The 22532-nt window shown below is 43.3% G+C and overlaps 1 protein-coding gene and 2 pseudogenes across 1 annotated transcript; 1 reads left to right on the top strand and 2 right to left on the bottom strand.

Moving 5' to 3' along the window:
- Positions 1-158: 158 nt before the first annotated feature.
- Positions 159-634, bottom strand: LOC102126193 (small ribosomal subunit protein eS27-like; annotated as a pseudogene).
- A 1838-nt stretch (positions 635-2472) lies between these two features.
- Positions 2473-20105, top strand: SNIP1 (Smad nuclear interacting protein 1). Its single transcript, XM_015438203.4, has 4 exons — positions 2473-2760; positions 4018-4120; positions 15862-16460; positions 18630-20105. The coding sequence occupies exons 1-4, from the start codon at positions 2537-2539 to the stop codon at positions 18892-18894; spliced, it is 1191 nt and encodes a 396-aa protein (XP_015293689.2). The 5' UTR covers positions 2473-2536; the 3' UTR covers positions 18895-20105.
- On the bottom strand, positions 11266-14178 carry LOC102125426 (ferritin heavy chain pseudogene; annotated as a pseudogene).
- Positions 20106-22532: the final 2427 nt, after the last annotated feature.

A 22532-nucleotide genomic window follows, 5' to 3' on the forward strand; every position in this document is an offset into this window, starting at 1 on the left:
TGTACTCTCGGAAGCAAGGAAAACGGCGGTTCGAGTCCCTGCGCTGCGTCTAGCTCGCGATTTGAATGAAGTGGGCAGATCACCTTTGCTGTGCCCCAATTTTGTCACCTGAAAAACAGGAGTCATCTCCTGACTCCTCATGAAGGATTAAGGGACAATTCCCAGAGGAAGTCATCTGGAGTTCCTAGGTTTTCTGAAGGGTTTTTTTGTTGTTGTTGTTCCCAAAATGTGTTTATTGAGATTGTTTCCCACTCATCTTGATTCAGGGTGCTTTTAGTGCTGCTTCCTCCTGAAGGAACATCCTTCTGTATGCCTTACTTTTCCTCCCGTAGGCTGGCAGAGGACAGTGGAGCAGCCAACACACAAAACTGCCGTTTGTGCATGGCTAAAGACTGGTGATTTTATAGCATCCTGGGCATTTCACATCCATGAAGTAGGAATTGGGGCTCCGCACCAGGCGTTTCTTCTTGTGTTTCCTCTTCTCTTCGGGGAAGGGATGAAGGAGATCCTTTGCAAGAGGCATGTTCTCGTGGGTAGGTCGTTACCGCCAGAAAGGGCTTGTTTTGTTTTTTAAATTGAGATGGAGTCTCGCTCTGTTGCCCAGGCTGAAGCGCAGTGGGGTGATCTTGGCTCACTGCAACCTCCACCTCCCAGGTTCAAACGATTCTCCTGCTTCAGCCTCCCGAGTAGCTGGGATTACAGGTGCCTGCCACCACATCTGGCTAATTTTTGTATTTTTAGTAGAGATGGGGTTTCACCATGTTGGCCAGGCTGGTCTCGAACTCCTGACCTCGTCATCCGCCTGCCTCGGTCTCCCAAAGTGCTGGAATTACAGGCGTGAGCCACCACGCGTGGCCTGAAGTATTTTTCTAATTAAATGGAGAAATGACAATGTAGGAGCCAATGGGAAACTTCCCCTTTGCCCCCTGAGGAGTCGCTCAAAAATCAGTTCACAAAAGGCAGATTAATTGGAGAAAAAGCATACAAATGTATTTAAAGTGTATACACGGGGAGAATCACAGCGTGATTACCCACCCTGAAAGGGGTTCAGAAGCTTATATATCCTCCTGGTAAAACAGACTTATGAGGGTGGGAGAAGGAGGAATTCTGTTCAGGGATTACTAGGCAGAATGAATTAATAAGGGAACAGAGATACATTTGTAAATAGTTTTTTGTTGTTTTTTTGTTTTGGTTTGGTTTTTTTGAAGACAGGGTCTCACTCTGTAGCCCTGGCTGGAGTGCAGTGGTGCCATCACGGCTCACTGCAGCCTCCAACTCCTGGGCTCAAGTGATCCTCCTATCTCTGCTGGGACCACAGGCACGAGCCACCAGCCCCTGCAAAATTTAATTTTTGTAGAGACAGAGTCTTGCTATGTTGGGCAGGTTGGTCTGGAACTCCTGGCTTCAAGCGTTTTTCCTGCCTTGGCCTCCCAAAGGGCCGGAATTACAGGCTGCAGCCTCCGTGTTCGGCTGTAAATAGCTACTTTTGACAGCATAACGGTCTCTGGTCAGGTGTGATTACATTCTTGGGAGGAGAAGAAAGAAACAATTATTCCTTTTGGTAGTCTGTATCTTAGGCAGATAAAGACCTGCGCTTTGGGAGAGATGGTGGGCACCGGGAAGGAACATTGAGGCTTCTTCAGTTCGGCATGTCAGTGCGCCATATTTTGGGGTTTCGATTTCTGAGCCCCAACAGCATTGCAAAAAGTTCAGGAAATAGAAGAGGAAAAGCTAATGATTTGCCCACGGGTTATCATCTCTGATTGCATTTCCATGTCTTCCTCCCTTCTATTTCCAAATGTAAATGTAATTATGGTTTGCGCACAATTTTGTATCCTGCTTTGTCGTTAACAAGTCAGGGTTTTTAAAGTTTGTAAATGGTTTACTAATGGCCACATAACACCCATTAATTTGGCTAACTTCCCTACTGCTGGGTATTTACATTGTTTCCACGTTTTGTAATTACCAGTAATGTGGCAACAAACAGTCTTGAGAGGTTTGCTTTTTCCCAGTTTTTTGTTGTTATTGTTGTTTGTTTGTTTTTGAGACATCTCGCTCTGTCGCCCAGGCTGGAGTGCAGTGGTGCGATCTGCGCTCACTGCAACCTGCGCCTCCCGGGTTCAAGCGATTATCTTGCCTCATTCTCCCGAGTAGCTGGGATTACAGGCGCGCGCCACCACACCTGGCTAATTTTTGTATTTTTAGTAGAGACGAGGTTTTGCCATGTTGGCCAGGCTGTTCTCGAACTCTTGACTTCAGGTGATCCGCCAGCCTCGGCCTCCCAAAGTTCTGGGACTACAGGCGAGAGTCACCACGCCCAGCCAGAAGTTTGTTTTTGAAACTTGAAACTCCCGCCACCCAAGCCGGTCACTGTGGCTACTCCCACTAGGGAGTAGTCACGTGTTTAATATCTGCCGCGAGGATTTCTGGGAGGTTGGGCACCCCGGAAGCGGAAGTCCAGGAGTCAAACTCGTCATTTCCTTCAGCTAGAGGAGCTCAACGGATCTGTTTTCTTTCGCTCAGCCAAAATCACAGAATGAAGGCGGTGAAGAGCGAACGGGAGCGAGGGAGCCGGCGAAGACACCGGGACGGGGACATGGTGCTGCCGGCGGGGGTGGTGGTGAAGCAGGAGCGTCTCAGCCCAGAAGTCGCACCTCCCGCCCACCGCCGTCCGGACCACTCCGGCGGTAGCCCGTCTCCGCCGACCAGCGAGCCGGGCCGCCCGGGCCACCGCGGGAACCGAGCCCGAGGAGTTAGCCGGTAAGTGGGGGAGCAGCCCAGGATGGACGTTGGGTTGGGCTCATTCAGAAAGGCGGGCAGGGCTAGCATCCGAAACAGGTTTTGAATGCTGGGCGCAGCAGCCCGGACTTAATCCTGAGGGACTGTTGAGAGTGATCCAGTCGTGCTTGTGTTATGCTTGCTCTGTCACTTGCCTTATAGCTCGGTGTTCAACGCCTAATGACACACCGGCAGGATCCCACTCCTTCATTCTTGTGTCCCCAGCACTTCGAAGAGTGTAGCCCAACAGATAGCACTGATAATCTGTTAAATTGGAATGAGATTTTCCCCATCCCGCCCACAAATGGAGTGTGGGCCTTGTCTTTCCAGTTACCTGCCAGAAAGGTTTTCACATCGAGGTCTAGGCGAGCTACCTAACAGAAACTGGAAAAATAAAAATAAAAAAAGTTACTTCTTGCTAGACTCATTTATTTATGCATTCATTCACCATAGTTTTACTGAGTGCCTATTTTAAGTGTGAAAGACTGCCCTAGGTATTGGGGCTGCAAGGGCGATTCAGTTAGATGATCTTCACCAGTGCCAAATTGGCCGTGCTCTAACCCTGAGACAGATGATTAAAAAAAAAAAAAAGTTTCAATAACAAGTATTATTGATAGGTTATAACAGTAATGTGATAGAGATTGGAGAGAAGAGGGAGGAGGCCTCTTTAAAGAGGTGCCATTTGAGTCCAGACCTGAGTGATAGGAATGATTCAACCTCTTAAAGATCCAGGCAGAGGAAACAACATCTGCAAAGAACTTGAAGTAGAATGAATTATGATTGAAATGGGAAAAAGCCAGTGTCGGTGGAGTATAGTGGTCAAGAAGGTGGGTGGTAGGAATGAGATGGCATAGGGAGGAAGTAGAACCACAGGATGGAGGGATTGTTCCTGATGCTAGGGGTGTTGGTAGTGAGGGATAAAGAATCAAGGGTGACTTCCGGATGGTGATGCCAGTTAGCAAGATGGCAAGGAGTAGGAGAGGAAAGGTTTTTGAAGGGTTGGAAATTAAGAGTTTTGTTACCTAAGTGAGAAGGTTCAGTAGACAGTTGTCTATGTGAGTATGGAATGCAAGGGAGACGTTAGAGCTAGGAAAATGAACCTCGTGACTCCTTTAATGTGATTGGCAGATACCTTCACAAAAGCAGTGTTTGTGTTAGTAGGTAAGCCTGATACTGGAAGCTAATTTTTATGGGGGAAGGGAAATTGCGATAAAATCCTGTGTACCATGCTCTGTATAGGTCCCCACCCAAAAAGAAAAACAAGTCCTCAGGGAGAAGAAGCAAGTCTCCTCGGAGTAAGAGAAACCGAAGTCCTCACTACTCAACAGTCAAAGTGAAGCAGGTAAGTGGATTGGGGTGTTTTGATGTTGGGTCCAAATTGAGAGCCTTTTCCTATCACAGCTAAAGAGGGCTGTGTGTGTGTGTATTGTGTGTGTGCGCGTGTGTGCACGCACACTCGCCTACATCTCTACCTGTACCTCCAATGGGCTTTTCTGAAAACTGGGTGTATTTCTTTTTTCTGCTTGTTTGCTTAAATTAAACTTTTTATTTTGAGATTATTATTGGTTCACATATGGTTGTCAGAAATAATTCAGGGAGATATACTCTTCCTGGTTTCTCCCAGTGGTAGCATCTATTCATAATAGAACTGTGGTACAATATCATCATCAGAATATTGACATCGATATAGTCAAGATAACATTTCCTTCACCACAAGGAATACCTCATGTTGTCCTTTTGTAGCCACACACACTTATCTCCCACTTTTATCCTTCCTTAACTTCTGTCAACTTCTAATCTGTTCTTCATTTCTATAATTCTGTCATTTCAAGAATGTTATGTAAGTGGAATCATACAGTATGTAACCTTTAGGATTGTCTTTTCTCACTCAGCAGAATCCTTTGGAGATTGATTCAGGTTGCAGCTCTCAGTAGTTTGTTCTATTTCATTGCTGAGTGGTATCCATATGGCATGGATTTAGCCACTTACTCATTAAAGAACATCTGGGTTGTTTCCATTTTTTGGCTATTACACATAAAGCTGCTATATACACATTTGTGTACAGGTTTTTATGTGAACATAAGAGTTCATTTCTCTGGAGTGCAATTGCTGGATTGTACGGTAGTTGCAGGTTTAATTCTTTTAAGAAATTGCCAGACTGTTTTCCAGAGTGGCTGTATTAGTTTCCTAGGGCCACCATAATGAAATACCATAGAGTAGGTGGCTTAAACAACAGAAATTCATTTTCCTGTAGTTCTGGGGCTAAAAGTCAAAAATTAGGGTGTTAGCAGGTTTGGATTCTCCTGAAAAAAATCCTCTTTCCTTGGCTTGCAGATGGCTACCTCTTTGCTGTATCCTTAAATGATCTTTTTTCTGTCCTGGTGTCTTTTCTCAGCCATATTGGATTAGGGCCCTGCCCTCATTTTTTAACTTAATCAGCTCTTTAAAGACCTTATCTCCAAAAACAGTTATTAATACATTCTGAGGTACTTGGGTTTGGTACTTTAACTTGCTAATTTTGGAGAGTACAGTTTAGTCCGTAACAGTGGCTGTACCATTTTATATTCCCACCAGCAATGTATGAATGATCCAGTTTCCCTGTATCTTTATCAGCATTTCAAGTTATCACTTTATTTTAACCATTCTGATAGGTGTGTAGTAGTATTTCATTGTGATTTTAATTTGCATTTTCCTTTTTTTTTTTTTTTTTTTTTTTGAGACGGAGTCTCGCTCCGTCACCAAGGCTGGCTTTGTGTGTGTGTGTGTGTGACCTGGACTGGAGTACAATGGCGTGATCTTGGCTCACTGAAATCTCCCCTTCCCGGGTTCAAGTGATTCTCCTGCCTCAGCCTCCCGAGTAGCTGGGATTACAGGTGCCCACCACCACGTCCAGCTAATTTTTTGTATTTTTAGTACAGATAGGGTTTCACTATGTTGGCCAGGCTGGTCTCGAACTTCTGACCTCGTGATCTGCCCGCCTCAGCCTCCCGAAGTGCTGGGATTACAAGCGTGAGCCACCACACCCAGCCTTGGACGTCTTTTCATGTGCTTATTTGCCATCTGTATGTATCTTCTCAGGTGCAATGTCTCATGTCTTTTGCCTGCTTTTTTTTCTTTTTTTTCTTTTGTTTTTCTGAGATGGAGTTTCACTCTTGTTGTCCAGGCTGGAGTGCAATGGCGTGATCTCAGCTCATTTCAGCCTCAGCCTCCCAGGTTCAAGGGATTCTCCTGCCTCAGCCTCCCAAGTAGCTGGGATTACAGGCTCCTGCCACCATGCCTGGCTAATTTTTGTATTTTTAGTAGAGATGGGGTTTCGTCATGTTGACCAGGCTGGTCTTGAACTCTTGACCTCAGGTAATCCACTCACCTCAGCCTCCCGAAGTGCTGGATTACAGCACTTTGCTGTAATCCCAGTATGAGCCACTGCGCCCAGCTGTCTTTTGCCTGTTTTCTAATAGTATTATTTGCTTTTTTACTGTTTAGTTTTTAAGAATTCTTTTTATATTGTAGATACTAGTCCTTTTGGGGTATGTGGTTTACAAGTATTTTTTTCCCAGTCTGTAGCTTGTCTTCATTTTCTTAACAGGGTTTATCTCAGAACAAAAGTTTTTTTTAATTTCAAAGAAGTCCAGCTTATCTGTTTTTCCTTTTATGGATTGTGCTTTTGATGTCATGGCTAAGAACTTTTTGCCTAGCCCTAGATCTCCGAATTTTCTTCTAAATTTTTTTTCTTAAAAGTCCATGATCTGTTTTCAGTTTCTTTTTAGAGTTTTGTTTTTGTTTTTGTTTTGCCTATGAATGTCCACAAACATCAACACCATTTGTTGAAAAGACCATCTTTCCTCCACTGAATTACTTTTGCTCTTTTGTCAAAAATCAGTTGGGCATATTTGTATAGGTCTATTTCTGGGATGTCTGTTCGGTTCCATTTGTCAGTGTCTGTCATTCTTCCAATACCACACAATCTTGATTACTATAGCTATATAATAAGTCTTGAAATTGTATGGACTGATTTCTCCTGTTTTATTCTTCTTTGTAAAAATTGGTTTAGCTATTCAACTTCTTTTGTCATCCATAAAAGTTTTAGAACAATCTTATCTCTATTTTTAAAAAGTCTGGGCAGGTCACAGTGGCTCATGCCTGTAATCCCAATACTTTGGGAGGCTGAGGTGGGCAGATGACTTGAGCTCAGGAGCTCCAGACCAGCCTGGGCAACATGGTGAAACCCATCTTTACAAAAAATGCAAAAATTAGCTGGGTGTGATGCCATGCCTGTAGTCCCAGCTACTCAGGAGGCTGAGGTGGGAGGATTACTTGAGCCTAGGAGGTTGAGGCTGCAGTGAACAGTGATCATACCACCACACTCCAGCCTGGGCGACAGAGTGAGATCCAAAAGAAAAATCTTGCTAGGATTTTGATAGGATTTGTGTTAAACTGGTGTTTGGGGGCAATAATTGACTTTTTACTATGTTAAATCTTCTAATCCATGAACATTGTGTGTTTCCCCTTTTATATAGATCATCTTTGATATATTTTATCAGTCGTAGTTTTCAGCATATAAATCTTATATATATTTCTTTGTGGAATGATTATAAAGGGTATTTTAAATGGGTGTCCACATGTTCATTGCTACTATATAGAAATATAATTCATTTTTGTGTGTTTATCTTAATCCTGTATCCTTGCTGAACTAATTTATTCTAGGTTTTTTTTGTTTTAGATTACTTGGGATTTTCTACATAGACAATCATATCTACAAATAGGGACAGTTTTATTTCTTCCTTTACAATCTGTGTGCATTTTATTTCCTTTTGTTGTTTGCATTAGTCCGTTTTCATGCTGTTGATAAAGACATACCCGAAACTGGGCAATTTACAAAAGAAAGGTTTAATGGACTTACAGTTCCACATGGCTGGAGAGGCCTCACAACCATGGCAGGAAGCAAGGAGGAGCAAATCACACAGAGATGGGGGCAGGCAAAGAGAGATAAAAGAGTAATGAGAACAGACACTCTTGCCTTATTCTCAATTTTGAGGAATGATAATTCAATCATCTTTTTTTTTTTTTTTTTGAGATGGAGTCTTGTTCTGTTGCCCAGGCTTGAGTGGCACAATCTCTGCTCACTGTAGCCTCTGCCTCCTGGGTTCGAGGATTCTCCTGCCTCGGCCTCCCAAGTAACTGGGATTAGAGTCTGGGCCAGTCACAGTGGCTCACGCCTATAATCCCAGCACTTTGGGAGGCCAAGGCGAGTGGATCATCTGAGGTCAGGAGACCAGCCTGGCCAACATGGTGAAACCTCATCTCTACTAAAAATACAAAAATTAGCCAGGTGTGGTGGTGGGCGCCTGTAGTCTCAGCTACTTGGGAGGCTGAGGCAGGAGAATCGCTTGAACCTGGGAGGTGGAGATTACAGTGAGCCAAGATTGCACCACTGCACTCCAGCCTGGGTAACAGAGCAAGACTCTGTTTTAAAAACAAATTTTGAAAGACAAATATAAAACAGTATAGCAACTACTTATATAGCATTTACATTGTATTAGGTATTATAAATAACCTAGCAATGATTAAAAGTATACAGGAGGATGGCCGGGCACGGTGGCTCACGCCTGTAATCCCAGCACTTTGGGAGGCCAGGGTGGGCGGATCACAAGGTCAGGAGATCGAGACCATCCTGGCTAACATGGTGAAACCCTGTCTCTACTAAAAATACAAAAAATTAGCCGGGTGTGATGGCGGGCGCTTGTGGTCCCAGCTACTTAGAAGGCTGAGGCAGTATAATGGCGTGAACCCGGCAGGCGGAGCTTGCAGTGAGCCGAGATGGCGCCACTGCACTCCAGCCTGGGTGACAGAGCAAGACTCCGTCTCAAAAAAATATATATATATATACACACACACACAGAGGAGGATATTCACCAATTTCTATATAAGGAACTTCAGCATCCTGAGATATCTTTTTCAGTTTTGTTTTGTTTTTTGATATCTTTTTTATCCACTGGGGATCCTGGAACCAATCTCCTGAGGATACTGAATGATTACTTTATTCTTTTCTCGACCTCTGAACCACCATTTTTGTGGGTTGGTTTTGTTTTTGTTTTTGTTTTTATTTTGTTTTGTTTTTTTGGTGAAGTGTCACTCTGTTGCCCAGGCTGGAGTACAGTAGTGTGCTCTCGGCTCACTGCAAGCTCTGCCTCCTGGATTTGAGTGATTCTCGTGCCTCAGCCTCCCCAGTAGCTAGGATTACAGGCACGTGCTACCATGCCTGGCTAATTTTTATATTTTTAGTAGAGACAGGGTTTCACCATGTTGGTCAGGCTGGTCTCAAACTCCTGACCTCAAGTGATCCGCCCGCCTCAGCCTCCCAAAGTGCTGGGATTACAGATGTGAACCACCGTGTCCAACTGAACCACCATTTTCGAAACAAATGTATTCATTACATGCTCATGGTAATAATACAGAGGTATGTAAAATATGAAATGAGAGTATGGTTTACTTCTCTCATCCCCAAAATTGCACCACCTCCTCAACCGAAAAACCTCCACCTCACTGGCCAGAGGTAATCACTATGATATAGACTCTCTGTCCATTATCACATGGCCTTCTCCCATGAATCTCTCTGTCTCTTTTCTTCCAAGGTCACCAGTCACATGGGATTAATGACCTACATTACTCCAGTATGACCTTAATTTATTACATCTGCAGTGACCCTCTTTCTAAATGAGAGGGGAGATAAACATTTGAGAGTCATCTGCATATAGATGTATGTAAAGTATTAGGATTAGATGAAATTACTAAGGAAATGACTGTAGATAGAAGAACAACCAACAAAGGACTGAATCCAGGGGTGATCCAGTGTGAAGAAATTGCAGTGACATCAGCAAAGGAGACTGGAAAGAAAGAGAAGCAAGAGAATCTGGTAACTTGAAGCCATTAGAAGGAAATGTGTTGAGGATACAGTGATTAACTCTGTTAGATGCTGCTGATAGTTAAGTGAAATGAAGACTGAGAATTGGCCACTGGATTTAGCAATGTGGAGGTCATTGGTGATCTTGACCAGCCATTTTACTGGAATAATAAGGGTGAGACCTGATTGGAGGGGTTCAAGGGAAGACAGAGGAGAGGAATTGGGAACTGAATTTTTTAAAAAAAACTATTTTCTTTTCTCTTTTCTTTTCTTTCTTTTCTTTTGAGACAGAGTCTCACTCCATCACCCAGGCTGGAATGCAGTGGTATAATCTCGGCTCCCTGCAGCCTCCACCTCTGGGGTTCAAGTGATTCTTCTGCTCCAGCCTCCCAAGTAGCTGGGACTACAGGCACATGCCACCACATCCAGCTCATTGTTGTATTTTTAGTAGAGACGGGATTTCACCATGTTGGCCAGGCTGGTCTTGAACCCCTGACCTCAAGCAATCCACCCACCTCAGCCTCCCAAAGTGCTAGAATTACAGACATAAGCCACCACACCTGGCCATTTTGACTTCTTACAGTGACTCTTAATCAGGGATAAAGGACATGATAAGATTAGTCCTGGTGAACTCAAGGCAGATAGCGGTGGCAAGCTTGTAAATGTTTTAGAGTAGGAAGGGTGGTTGTCTGAGGCTCTCTCTTGATGCATGTCTTTGCTAGGCTAGGAAGTCTAGAAAAACTTGAGTCCCACTCTGAGCAAGCAGGCCCTCACTTGAGCCCTGTGTATGGCAGGGAGCAGGGGAGGAGGTCTTAGTCCCAGTGCTTCCACTTTTAGGGTATTGTGAATAATGCTGCAATGAACATGGGTGCTCAAGTATCTATTTGAGACCCTGCTTTCATTTGTTTGGGATATATAAACAGAAGTGGGATTGCTGGATCATATGGCAATTCTGTTTTTTAATTTTTTGTGGAACTACTGTACCGTTTTCCACACTAACTGTACCATTTTACATTTTCCCACCAGCAGTGTACAAGGGTTTTGATTTTTCCACATCTTTGCCAATACTTGTTATTTTCAGTTTTTTTATGGTAGCCATCCTAATGGTTGTGAAGTCACCAAGAAAAATTTTTACTTTTTAATTTTATTTTTATTATTATTTTTAGAGATGGCGGGGGGGGTCTCACTGTGTTGCCCAGGCTGGTCTCGAACTCCTGGACTCAAGTGATCCACCTGCCTCGGCCTTCCAAAGTGCTGGGATTATAGGTGTGAGGCACTGTGTCCTACCTGCCTAATCATTTTTATTATTATTATGTATTTTTTTAATTAGGGGCCATGCTAATTTTTGTATCATTCTCATTTTCTGCCTAATCATTTTGGAAGTCTCTTGCTGCTCTCTCTTTTAAAATTTTTAACCTTAATTATCTGCAAACATTTTTGTATGTTACCTAGTCCATAGCAATAAGTTTTTTTTTTATTTTTTTGGTGGGAGATACCAAATGTATTTATTTGAAGGAATGGTACAAATCAAATAACTTAAGTGGGTGTTTTGGTACAATTTATAGAAAAGGCAAAGGAGACCCCAACATGCATGCACTGCCTTGGTGACCAGGAAGTCACCCCATGGCTATGGGGAAATTAGCCTAAGGCTTAGCTTTCATTATCACTGTCTCCCGGGGTGTACTTGTCAAAGAGATATTCTGCCAAGCCAGATTTGGGTGCCCCCATCTTGCGCAAGTTGGTCACGTGGTCACCCAATTCTTTGATGGATTTTACCTGCTCATTCAGGTAATGTGTCTCAGTGAAGTCACACAAATGGAGGTCATTTTGTTGGTGGCCAGTTTGTGCAGTTCCAGTAGTGACTGATTCCCATGTTTTTCCAAATGTAATGCACACCCCATTGCATTCAGCCCGCTCTCCCAGTCATCATGGTCTGGTTTCTTGATATCCTGACGGAAGATTTGGCCATCTCTTTGGCTCTGCATCTTCATTAGTTTCTCGGCATGTTCCATCTCCTCATGAGACTGGTGAAGAAAGTACTTGGCAAAATTCTTCAAAGCCACATCATCATGGTCAAAGTAGTAAGACATGACAGGTAGATGTAGGAGGCGTAGAACTCCAGGTTGATCTGGCGGTTGATGGTGGTAGTTCTGGCTCACCTGCGAGGGGGACGCAGTCGTGGTGGCAGTGGCTGCGTGGCAGTGACTGCATGGCGCTGGACTGGCGACGGGGGCCTTGGGACCGTCAGAGGGCCCAGTGAGGAGGTGACAGAGGGCTAGCTATGGGCGGCCAGCCGGGGTGGGGGACAAGAGCCCGGTTCCGTCCAAGCACTGTTGAACCAGGAAACCCCGGCGACTCTCCGCAAAGAATGTCTCATTTTTTCTTTTTAAAATAAAAAAATAATAATAAAATTTTGTACATGAATGAAGTCCTTGGGGATCTACATCTATAAGACTTGTTTCTTTTTTTTTTTGAGATGGAGTCTCTGTCATCCAGGCTGGAGTCCATGGCACAGTCTCGGCTCACTGCAACCTCTGCCCTCCGAGTTCAAGCGATTCTCCTGCCTCAGCCTCCCAAGTAGCTGGGATTACAGGCGCCCGCCACCGCGCCTGGTTAATTTTTTGTATTTTTAGTAGAGACGGGATTTCACCATCTTGGCCAGGCTGGTCTTGAACTCCTGACCTCATGATCCACCCGCCTCGGCCTCCCAAAATGCTGGGATTACAGGCGTGAGCCACTTTGCCCGGCCTCTTGTTTCTTTTTTTTTTTTTTTTTTTTTTTGAGATGGAGTCTTGCTTTGTCGTTCAGGCTACAATGCAGTGGCGCCATCTCTGCTCACTGCAACCTTCACTTCCTGGGTTCAAGCGATTCTCCTGCCTCAGCCTCCCAAGTAGCTGGGATTACAGGCATGCACTACCACACCTGGCTAATTTTTGTATTTTTAGTAGAGACGGGGTTTCACAATGTTGGCCAGGCTGGGCTCGAACTCCTGACCGACCTCAAGTGATCTGCCCCCCTTGCTCTCCCAAAGTGCTGGGATTACAGGCGTGAGCCACCATGCCCACCCTATAAGACTTGTTTCTGCTGCCTCTCATGCTCAGTGGCTTGTTTCCATTTCCTTGTGTGTGTCTAGTATTCTTTAGTATTTGAGCCCATGCTTAGAGCTCAAATCTGTTTTTTTTTCTTACCCCACTTTGGAGATTTTTTTCTCATTGGAGATTTTGCCTTGCTTATTGACAGCCCAACAATACATTAAAAATTTAATAAGTATCTAGTTAAATTTAGGTGGGAACATCTCTCCAAGTATTTCATCTGCCAAGTCTATATATAGAAATATCTGGTCTTATTGTGAAACTTGCCCCTTCTCTTTTTTCCTCTCTCATTTAACAATATATTAGATATCTTTCTATGTCATGATCTCTTTCTTTTTCATGGCTGTGAAGTATTCCTTTGTATGAATAGATAATAATTTAACCATTCTACCGTTGCAGGACATTAAGTTGTTTCCAGTTTTTTTATTATGAAATTACAGTAAACACATTGATATGTATGTGTTTGTGCGTTTCTGCTAGTATTTCTGTAGGATTGATTTCTATAAGTGGCATTAGTGGTTGATGAGATTTTGATTAAATACTGTCAAATTGACCTAAATAGGCTATGCTAGTTTATACATGTACCAGCAGTGACTGAAAATACCCATTTTCCTGTGCCTTCCTTTTTGACTGTAGATATTATTGATCTTTTTAATTTTACTAATTCAAGGAGAGAAAATTCATGTTTCTTTTAGAATTTGATGCATTGGTTATTAGGTTAAGCATATCTTCATGCATTTATTGGACATGTATTTCTTTTTTCTTTTTTTTTTTTTTTTTTTTTGAGACAGGGTCTCTGTAGCCCAGGCTGGACTGCAGTGGTATGATCATAGCTCACTTCAGCCTCGACCTCCTGGGCTCAAGTGATCCTCCCACCTCAAATTCTAGAATAGCTGTAATTTTAGATTACAGGTGCATGCTGTCATGCCTGGCTGATTTTTGTATTTTTTGTAGAAGTGGGGTTTTGCCGTGTTGCTCACGCTGGTCTAAACTCCTGAGCTTAAGCAATTCTCCTGCCGTGGCTTCCCAAAGTGCTGGGATTACAGGCGTCACCCACTGTGCTCGGCCCTTGGACATTTATTTCTTCTGAAAATTGTTCATTTTTCTTTCCTTTTTTGTTTTTGAGACAGAGTCTTGCTCTGTCATCCAGGCTGGAGTACAGTGGTGGAATCTCAGCTCACTGCAACCTCTGCCTCCTAGGTTCAAGCAATCCTCCCACCTTAGCCTTCTGAGGAACTGGAACTACAGGCATGCACCACTGTGCCCAGCTGATTTGTGTATTTTTAGTAGAGACGGGGTTTCACCATGTTGCCCAGGCTAGTCTCAAACTCCTGGGCTCAAGCGATCCATTGCCTTGGCCTCCCAAAGTGCTGGGATTACAAGTGTGAGCCACTGGCACCTGGCCATTTGTCAGTTTCTCTGTTGAATTGTTTCTTATTGATATAGTAATATACAGTAGTCCCCCCTTATCTGTGGTTTCACTTTCTACATCTGAAAATATTAAATGGAAAACTCCAGAAAAAAACAACTCATAAAGTTTAAATTGGTCACTATCCTGAGTCATTTGGTGTAAACTTGTGCTGTCCCACCAGGAACATGAATCCTTCCTTTGTCTGGTGTATCTGTGCTGTATGCGCTACCTGCCTGTCCGTCACTTAGTTGTCATCCTGGTTATCAGATAACTGTTGCAGTTTGCAGTGCTTGGATTCAAGTACCTTTATTTTATTTAGTAGTGGCCCCAAAGTGCAATAGCAGTGATTTTGGCAATTAGGAAGGCTAAAGAGAAGCTGTAAAGTGCTTCCTAAACGAAAAGATGAAAGTTCTCAACTTAAAAAAAACTTTTCAAATCCTATATTGAAGTTGCTAAGATCAATAGTAAGAATGAATCTTCTATTGTGAAATTGTGGGGAAGGAAAAAGAAATTCATGCTAGTTTTGCTGTTGTATTTCATACTGTAAAAGTTACAGCCACAGTTCATAAGTGCTTAGTTAAGATGGAAAAGGCATTAAATTTATGGGTGGAAGATGTGAACAGAAATGTGTTACGTTTGATGGCAGTCAGGTTCAGTACTATCCGTGGTTTCAGCCGTCCACCATACTTAGAATGTATCCCCCTAGGACTACTGTCTGGTTTGTGTTGCAGACATTTTCTACCAGGCTGATTTTTTTTCTTCTTTTCTTTTTTTTGAGAAGGAGTTTCACTCTTGTTGCCCAGGCTGGAGTGCAATGGCGCGATCTCGGCTTACTGCAACCTCTGCCTCCCAGGTTCGAGCGATTCTCCTGCCTCAGCCTCCTGAGTAGCTGGGATTACAGGCATGTGCCACCACAGCCGGCTAATTTTGTATTTTTAGAAGAGATGGAGTTTCACCATGTTGGTCAGGCTGATCTGGAACTCCTGACCTCAGGTGATCCGCCTGTCTCGGCCTCCCAAAGTGCTGGGATTATAGGCATGAGCCACCGTGCCTGGCCTAGGCTGATTTTCAATGCTGTCTTTTTCAAGAAATCATGGTATGTTTCTCCATTTCTTCAGATCTTTAAAAAGCCTCTATTTTAATGAATTTTTACAGATTTCTTCTTATATGTCTTTCATGTTTCTTAAGTTTATTCCTAGGTATTGAATTTTTTTTTAACTGTGGAAGTAGGATTTAAAAACTGTTATATTTTCATTTTTGGCATGAGAGAAAGCTAGCTTCTTTCTTTACATATCTTGTACCTGACTACTTAACTCTTAGTTCTATTTTCTGTATATTCTTCCCTGTAAGTTTTCCCATAGTTACCTTTGTTGTGAAAAGGAGGAAATTATTTTTCTTTCTCCTTTCTGGACTAAATAGTCTCTTGTTTTTAGGGCTCTGGACCTGGGCTTGTGCTATTAGGGCTATGGTTGAATAGCAGCATGGGATATCATTTTTGTGGCCTTGCAAGGGAACATAACCACCAGACATAATCTTATTTCTGTGGGAAATGTTGTTCTAAATGCCAAACTCCAAATTACAAAAGACCTTTTGAATATACCTCATTCAAAAAGAACAAGATTTGGGCTGTCTTTAGATTGTGCACTGTGTTAAAATTACAGAATCTGTTTGAATTTCAGGAGCGTGAGGATCATCCCCGGAGAGGACGGGAGGATCGGCAGCACAGGGAACCATCAGAACAGGAACACAGGAGAGCTAGGAAAAGTGACCGGTACAGACACCGGGGCCATTCCCACCAAAGGAGAACGTCTAACGAGAGACCTGGGAGTGGGCAGGGTCAGGGACGGGAGCGAGACACTCAGAACCTGCAGGCTCAGGAAGAAGAGCGGGAGTTTTATAATGCCAGGCGACGGGAGCATCGCCAGAGGAATGACATTGGTGGTGGCGGTAGTGAGTCTCAGGAGTTGGTTCCTCGGCCTGGTGGCAACAACAAAGAAAAAGAGGTGCCTGCTAAAGAAAAACCAAGCTATGAACTTTCTGGGGCACTTCTTGAGGACACCAACACTTTCCGGGGTGTAGTCATTAAATATAGTGAGCCCCCAGAAGCACGTATTCCAAAAAAACGGTGGCGTCTCTACCCATTTAAAAATGATGAGGTGCTTCCAGTCATGTACATACATCGACAGAGTGCGTATCTACTGGGTCGACACCGCCGCATTGCAGACATTCCTATCGATCACCCATCTTGTTCAAAGCAGCATGCGGTCTTTCAATATCGGTAAGTAACATGGAGGAAGAAACTCTAATGTGAGCAGAAACAATTGCTCAGTTAGTTAGGATTACTAAGATTTTTGTTCATACATATACAGAAGAATCCCATACCCCTCATATCTAAAGAGTATTGTTAATCTAACTTCCCTTTAAATAATTGTTTACATATTTATAAGAACATTATACTTTTAATCTATTTTTTGTTTTTTTGTGACAAGGTCTCACTCGGTCACCCAGTCTAGAGTGCAGTGGAGCAAAGACAGCTCACTCCAGCAACCTCTTGGGCTCAAATGATTGTCTCCCACCTTGGCCTCCTGAGTAACTGGGACCATAGGCATGTGCCTCTGTGCTCTACTAATTTTGAAACTGGTTCTTGATAGCTTGCGTGGGACATCTGTGATGATTCTCACAACAATCCTGTGAGAAGGATAGGACCGGTTTTTGGTTTTTTGTTTTTGTGAGACGGAGTCTCCTTCTGTGCCCAGGCTGGAGTGCAGTGGCGCGATCTCAGCTCACTGCAACCTCTGCCTCCCGCGTTCAAGCGATTCGCCTGCCTCAGGCTACCGAGCAGCTGGGAATACAGGCGCACGCTGCCACACCCAGGGAATTTTTGTATTTTTAGTAGAGACAGGGTTTCATTGTATTGGTCAGTCTGGTGTCGAACTCCTGACCTCGTGATCCACCCGCCTCGGCCTTCCAAATTGCTGAGATTATAGGTGTGAGCCACTGCGCCTGGCCCATTTTTTGTTGTTGTTGTTGGTTGTTGTTTTGTTTTGTTTTAACATGGTCTCCTGACTTTGAATGGACAAGTATTTATATCCCCATTTGACAGATGAGAAAACTGAAGCCCAGCAAAACCAAGTGACTTGCCTAACAAATGATCACTATAGTACAGTGGTCCCCAGCCTTTTTGGCACCAAGGACCGGTTTCATGGAAGACAGTTTTTCCATGGAACCAGGGACATGGTTTCAGGATTCAAGTGCATTACATTTATTGTGCACTTTATTTTCTTTTTTTTTTTTTTTTTTTTTTTTTTTTTTTTTTTTTTTTGAGACGGAGTCTCGCTCTGTCGCCCAGGCTGGAGTGCAGTGGCGCGATCTCGGCTCACTGCAAGCTCCGCCTCCCGGGTTCACGCCATTCTCCTGCCTCAGCCTCCCGAGTAGCTGGGACTACAGGCGCCCACAACCGCGCCCGGCTAATTTTTTGTATTTTTAGTAGAGACGGGGTTTCACCGTGGTCTCGATCTCCTGACCTTGTGATCCGCCCGCCTCGGCCTCCCAAAGTGCTGGGATTACAGGCGTGAGCCACCGCGCCCGGCCTATTTTCTAATATTATCTCATTGTAATATATAATGTAATAATTATACAACTCACCATAATCTAGAATCAGTGGAAGCCCTGAGCTTGTTTTCCTGCAACTCGATGGTCTCATCTGGGGGTGATGGGAGACAGCGACAGATCAGGCATTAGATTCTCCTAAGGAGCACGCAACCTAGATCCCACTTGTGCACAGTTCACAATAGGGTTCACGCTCCTATGAGACTAATGGCACCGCTGATCTGACAGGAGGCGGAGCTCAGGCAATAATAATACGAGTGATGGGGAGCAGCTGAAAATACAGATGAAGTTTGGCTTGCTTGCCTGTCTGCCCACTGCTCACCTCTTGCTGTGCGGCCTGGTTCCTAACAGGCCACGGACTAGTACCAGTCCATGGTCCAGGAGCTGGGGACTCCTGCCATAGTAGAACTCTGGCTCAAATATAGCTCCCTTGACTCTGAAGTCCAGGTCCACTGTTTTTTCCCATTTGGACAGGAACTGAAATATATTGAAATATAGGTTAAAGAAACATTGATTATAAACAACAGAAAAAAATGTATTTTCTTAACCACAGCAAGAGACTTTGGATTCTGCATTTCCACCTTTTGATCTTCCATGGATTCTCCCCACCCTCCAGTAACCCATTCTCACCTTTTCTACTAAATATATTTAAACTTCCAATTTCCCTTCCCAGGGCCATGCTTTCCCCTTGATTTCTTTGATTCCCTAGAATTTTAACTTGAATTATGCTCAAGTCAGGTTATTTACATCATCTAGGCTGTCTTAGCAAAGAGCTTCAGAGAGGATGGATGATCTGAGGCAGAAGTTTGCTCATAGGTTTCTCCTTTTTCTCTGCTAGGCTTGTGGAATATACCCGTGCTGATGGCACGGTTGGCCGAAGAGTGAAGCCCTACATCATTGACCTTGGCTCAGGCAATGGAACCTTCTTAAACAACAAACGTATTGAGCCACAGAGATACTATGAACTAAAAGAAAAGGATGTACTCAAATTTGGATTCAGTAGCAGAGAATATGTCTTGCTCCATGAGTCGTCGGACACTTCGGAAATAGACAGGAAAGATGATGAGGATGAGGAGGAGGAGGAGGAAGTGTCTGACAGCTAACAAACTAAGAACCCAAACTATTGAGACACGTTTTCCTTGTTGGAAGGCTTTGATTGACTCAGAGAGCACTATGGTGGTGGGTCCAACACTATCATGCTCTCTGTAATGCCTCTTACTGCCTTAAGTCTTTCCCCTGTTGCTGACCAGATTGTGTTACCATTTGAATACACTGACTAATGTTTGTTAAACTTTTTCTGTGGCACCTTGGCCACATGCCTGCAGGCATTTGTTTTCGGAACAGTCTCACCAATTACAACACACCGTGTTTTAGTAGAAGCGTTGTGGTTTTAGTTGGTGCTTTCAGAACTGCTGCCTAGGAAACTATAAACCCTTGGTTAAGGGTAAATCATGGCTTGTTCTCTTTGTACAGTTAACTTTATTTATATAGGTATTAAGCTTTGTGGACCAGGTGTTTTTCTTTTGGGGTGAACCCCTGAGCAGAGAATCTTACTAGGCTTTGGTTATCACCAAAACAACCTCCAGTATATACCAAAGCTTTGACCTGGTTGAGCTCTTGAGCTTAGAAGTTGATTTTGCACTTAGTCTTTTGGGGGTGGGAATGTACTGCAGTCAGTAAACGTTATTGACTGTTTAACTTAAACAGATGCTTTATGGCACCTGCTCAAGCCCGTGACTGTACAGAAGGATCCTGGTTGCTACCAGTGGGTGCTGATTCAGCATCACAAGTGACTGAAATTGGCCGTGGATCTGTTCTTTCTGAAAGAATTCCTGATTTCTCCATGGAGCATGTACACAACAGTTTTGATCATATTAACTGTACTTCAGTTTTGCATTTTTATTCAAATGTTATCTCCTTTTTTTTTCTTTGAGAAATAAACTGTCACTGATGTGGCAGGTTCTTTATTCTAATAACGTGTATATGTCTAAAGCAGGTTGTGTTGTTTACATTGTTTCTACACATTTCATCCTTTAAAAATTGTTCAGAGAGGCTGTATTTACCTTCCCAAGGTTGGAAAGCAGGGGAATTTCCCAGTTTCCTAGTTTTCCACCAGAGGAATATGTGTAAGTAGCAAAGTATTCGCTGCTTACATATAGTGTGTATGTATGTATATATGTAAATTGTGTGTTAAAGAGCTGATACTGATTTTCATATGACAATGTTAGGCAAAGGCCTCCCTGCATTTGTAGAGCAGGTGTTCATTTATATGTATTTTTGGGATAAAAAAATAAAATTTGTAAATATAGCCCCATTTCAAAGAGTAATGCTTTCCTAGCTTAGAGGACCTTGTGTTCATAAGTCTGTTTGCTGCTAATGGAGCCTTCTGTCAGTACTTTTGAGATAAAAATAGGTAGCTGTTTTAGAGTGTTGTGGGGAAGGTTATATTGTTGGCCTCCAAGTCAGTAGAATAGCAGACGGTGACACACAGGTGGGTTGTGGGGAAAGGTGGTGAAGCAGCTCAATCAGTGTTACTACTAATTGTTCCTCTTGGGTTGAGACTTAGGATGCTATTAAATTTGATTGTTTTCATACCCATGTGTGCTCAGGGCTAAAGGTTGGCTAGTGGGAGGGGTAGCTGACTAATGTTCATTCAGAAGAAGTTAAAAGATCCTTTGAAAAGTGAACACTTAATAAGGTCATTAGATGAAACGTAAGTTGGGCCGGGTACAGCACGGTGGCTAATGCCTGTAATCCCAACACTTTGGAAGGCTGAGGTGGGCGGAGTGTAAGACCAGCCTGGCCAACATGGTGAAACCCCATCTCTACTAAAAACACAAAAATTAGCTGGGCATTGTGGCACATGCCTGTAATCCCAGCTACTCAGGAGGCTGAGGCAGGAGAATCGCTTGGACCCGGGAGGCGGAGGTTGCATTGAGCCAAGATCATGCCACTGTACTCCAGCCTGGGTGACAGCGAGACTCTGGCTCAGAAAAAAAAAAAAAGGTAAGCTGAAGGATGTGTTCTATTGGCCACTACAACTCCAATTTTTTCATTTTGATATGTGCCGTAGATCATATATATGTGCTTATCTGAAGTAGGTTTGTTTGGATGAACTTTTCTCTTGATCCAGACTGACCATTTTCTCTTGAGGATTTAAGCACTAATCTGGTATCTTACTGTAGGGCCTCCTTGTTCAGTTTGTGCTGCAGTAGCATTGCTTTGTGGTATCCTTGAGTTTTGCTACAAACTTCATCCTGGTGGGCACTGTGATAGATGACCACCTTGCCTACATTTTTCAGTAAGAAGACTTAATTATTTAGTCAGTTTTTGTCAGTGGAGGAATGACGTCCTGGATTGAGAAATTCTTTATGCCACATATCTGAGAAAGTGTTTTTTTGGTTTTGTGGGGTTTTTTTTGTTCGGATGGCGTCTCACTCTGCCACCCAGACTGGAGTGCAGTGGCATGATCTTGGCTCACTGCAACCTCCACCTCCCAGTTTCAAACGATTGTCTTGCCTCAGCCTCCCAAGTAGCTGAGACTATAGGCACCTGTCACCAAGCCCGGCTAATTTATATATATATATAATTTTTATTTATTTATTTTTTTTTTAAGTAGAGATGGGGTTTCACCATATTGGCCAGGCAGCTCTCGAGCTCCTGACCTTGTGATCCGCTCTTCTCAGCCTTCCAAAGTGCTGGAATTACTTTGGCCCGGCCTGAGAAGGTGTTTTGGCCCGGCCTGAGAAGGTGTTGTTTTGGTTTTTTTTTTTTTTGGTCTCGTTTTCCCTTACCCCTTTCTTTGAAGAAAGGGTGTCAAAAGGCATTACCTACCTCTAAAGCCAGATACCACCAGCAGACTTCTTAAAGTGGATATAATCCTAAAGCTTTCTTCTTCAATTAAAATTCATTCTGTTTAGAAGTTCACGTTCATCTTAGCTATTTGGAACTTCTTCATTCTCTATCTTTTCCCCCACAGTGGCTGGGCTTGTCTGCAAATCATTGTGTCAAAATCAAACTATTTTCAAAACAGCCCTTTGCTTCTGAGCCCCTCCCCTAAGTCCTCTGTCGGGGTCCACAGTTCTGCAGAGGTATGGGACAGAATCTTCAGATTTTACCCCTTGAGTCTCTTCCTAATCATATCCTGGTTCCCTCATTCTAACATTGACAAAGGATGACTCATTAAGTGCAACTGGTGATGTAACTTTCAAATACTTTTATTGTGTATGTCAGGTTGATTATCATTTGAAACAGTGCACACAGATGGTTGTATTTTTTTTTTTTTTTAACATCCTTCCCATTGTGGAAGTTATGGATCTGAGGAACAAAATGATGTCATGTTAATCGGAATCTAAATGTGACACAAACAACATGCCAACAATACCTGCTTGTGAAATAATGTTCTGAGCCCACAGTGTTCCTGGGTGTGTGAGTTTATATCAAGTGAAAAGGCTGCTTAATTGACATTAAAGTTTTGAAATGTAAAGCTTCATTTGGTCTCTTGGGTAAAATTTCCAGCGTATTTATCAAATAGGAAACAATTCTAAAAACAGTTGATTTGTTCACATTTACTGTAAAGTGAATTAATCCAGCCAGCAATAGTTGCATAAGTTTATGCAGTTGGTTTACAGCTAAGTTAGAAAGGGAGCGATAGCTGGGTGTGGTGATATGCGCCTGTAGTCCCAGCTACTTGGGAGGCTGAGGCAGGAGGATCACTTGAGCCCAGGAGTTTGAGACCAGT

The sequence above is a fragment of the Macaca fascicularis genome, chromosome 1 (genome assembly GCF_037993035.2).
Source record: "Macaca fascicularis isolate 582-1 chromosome 1, T2T-MFA8v1.1".
Taxonomy (NCBI): Eukaryota; Metazoa; Chordata; class Mammalia; order Primates; family Cercopithecidae; genus Macaca; species Macaca fascicularis.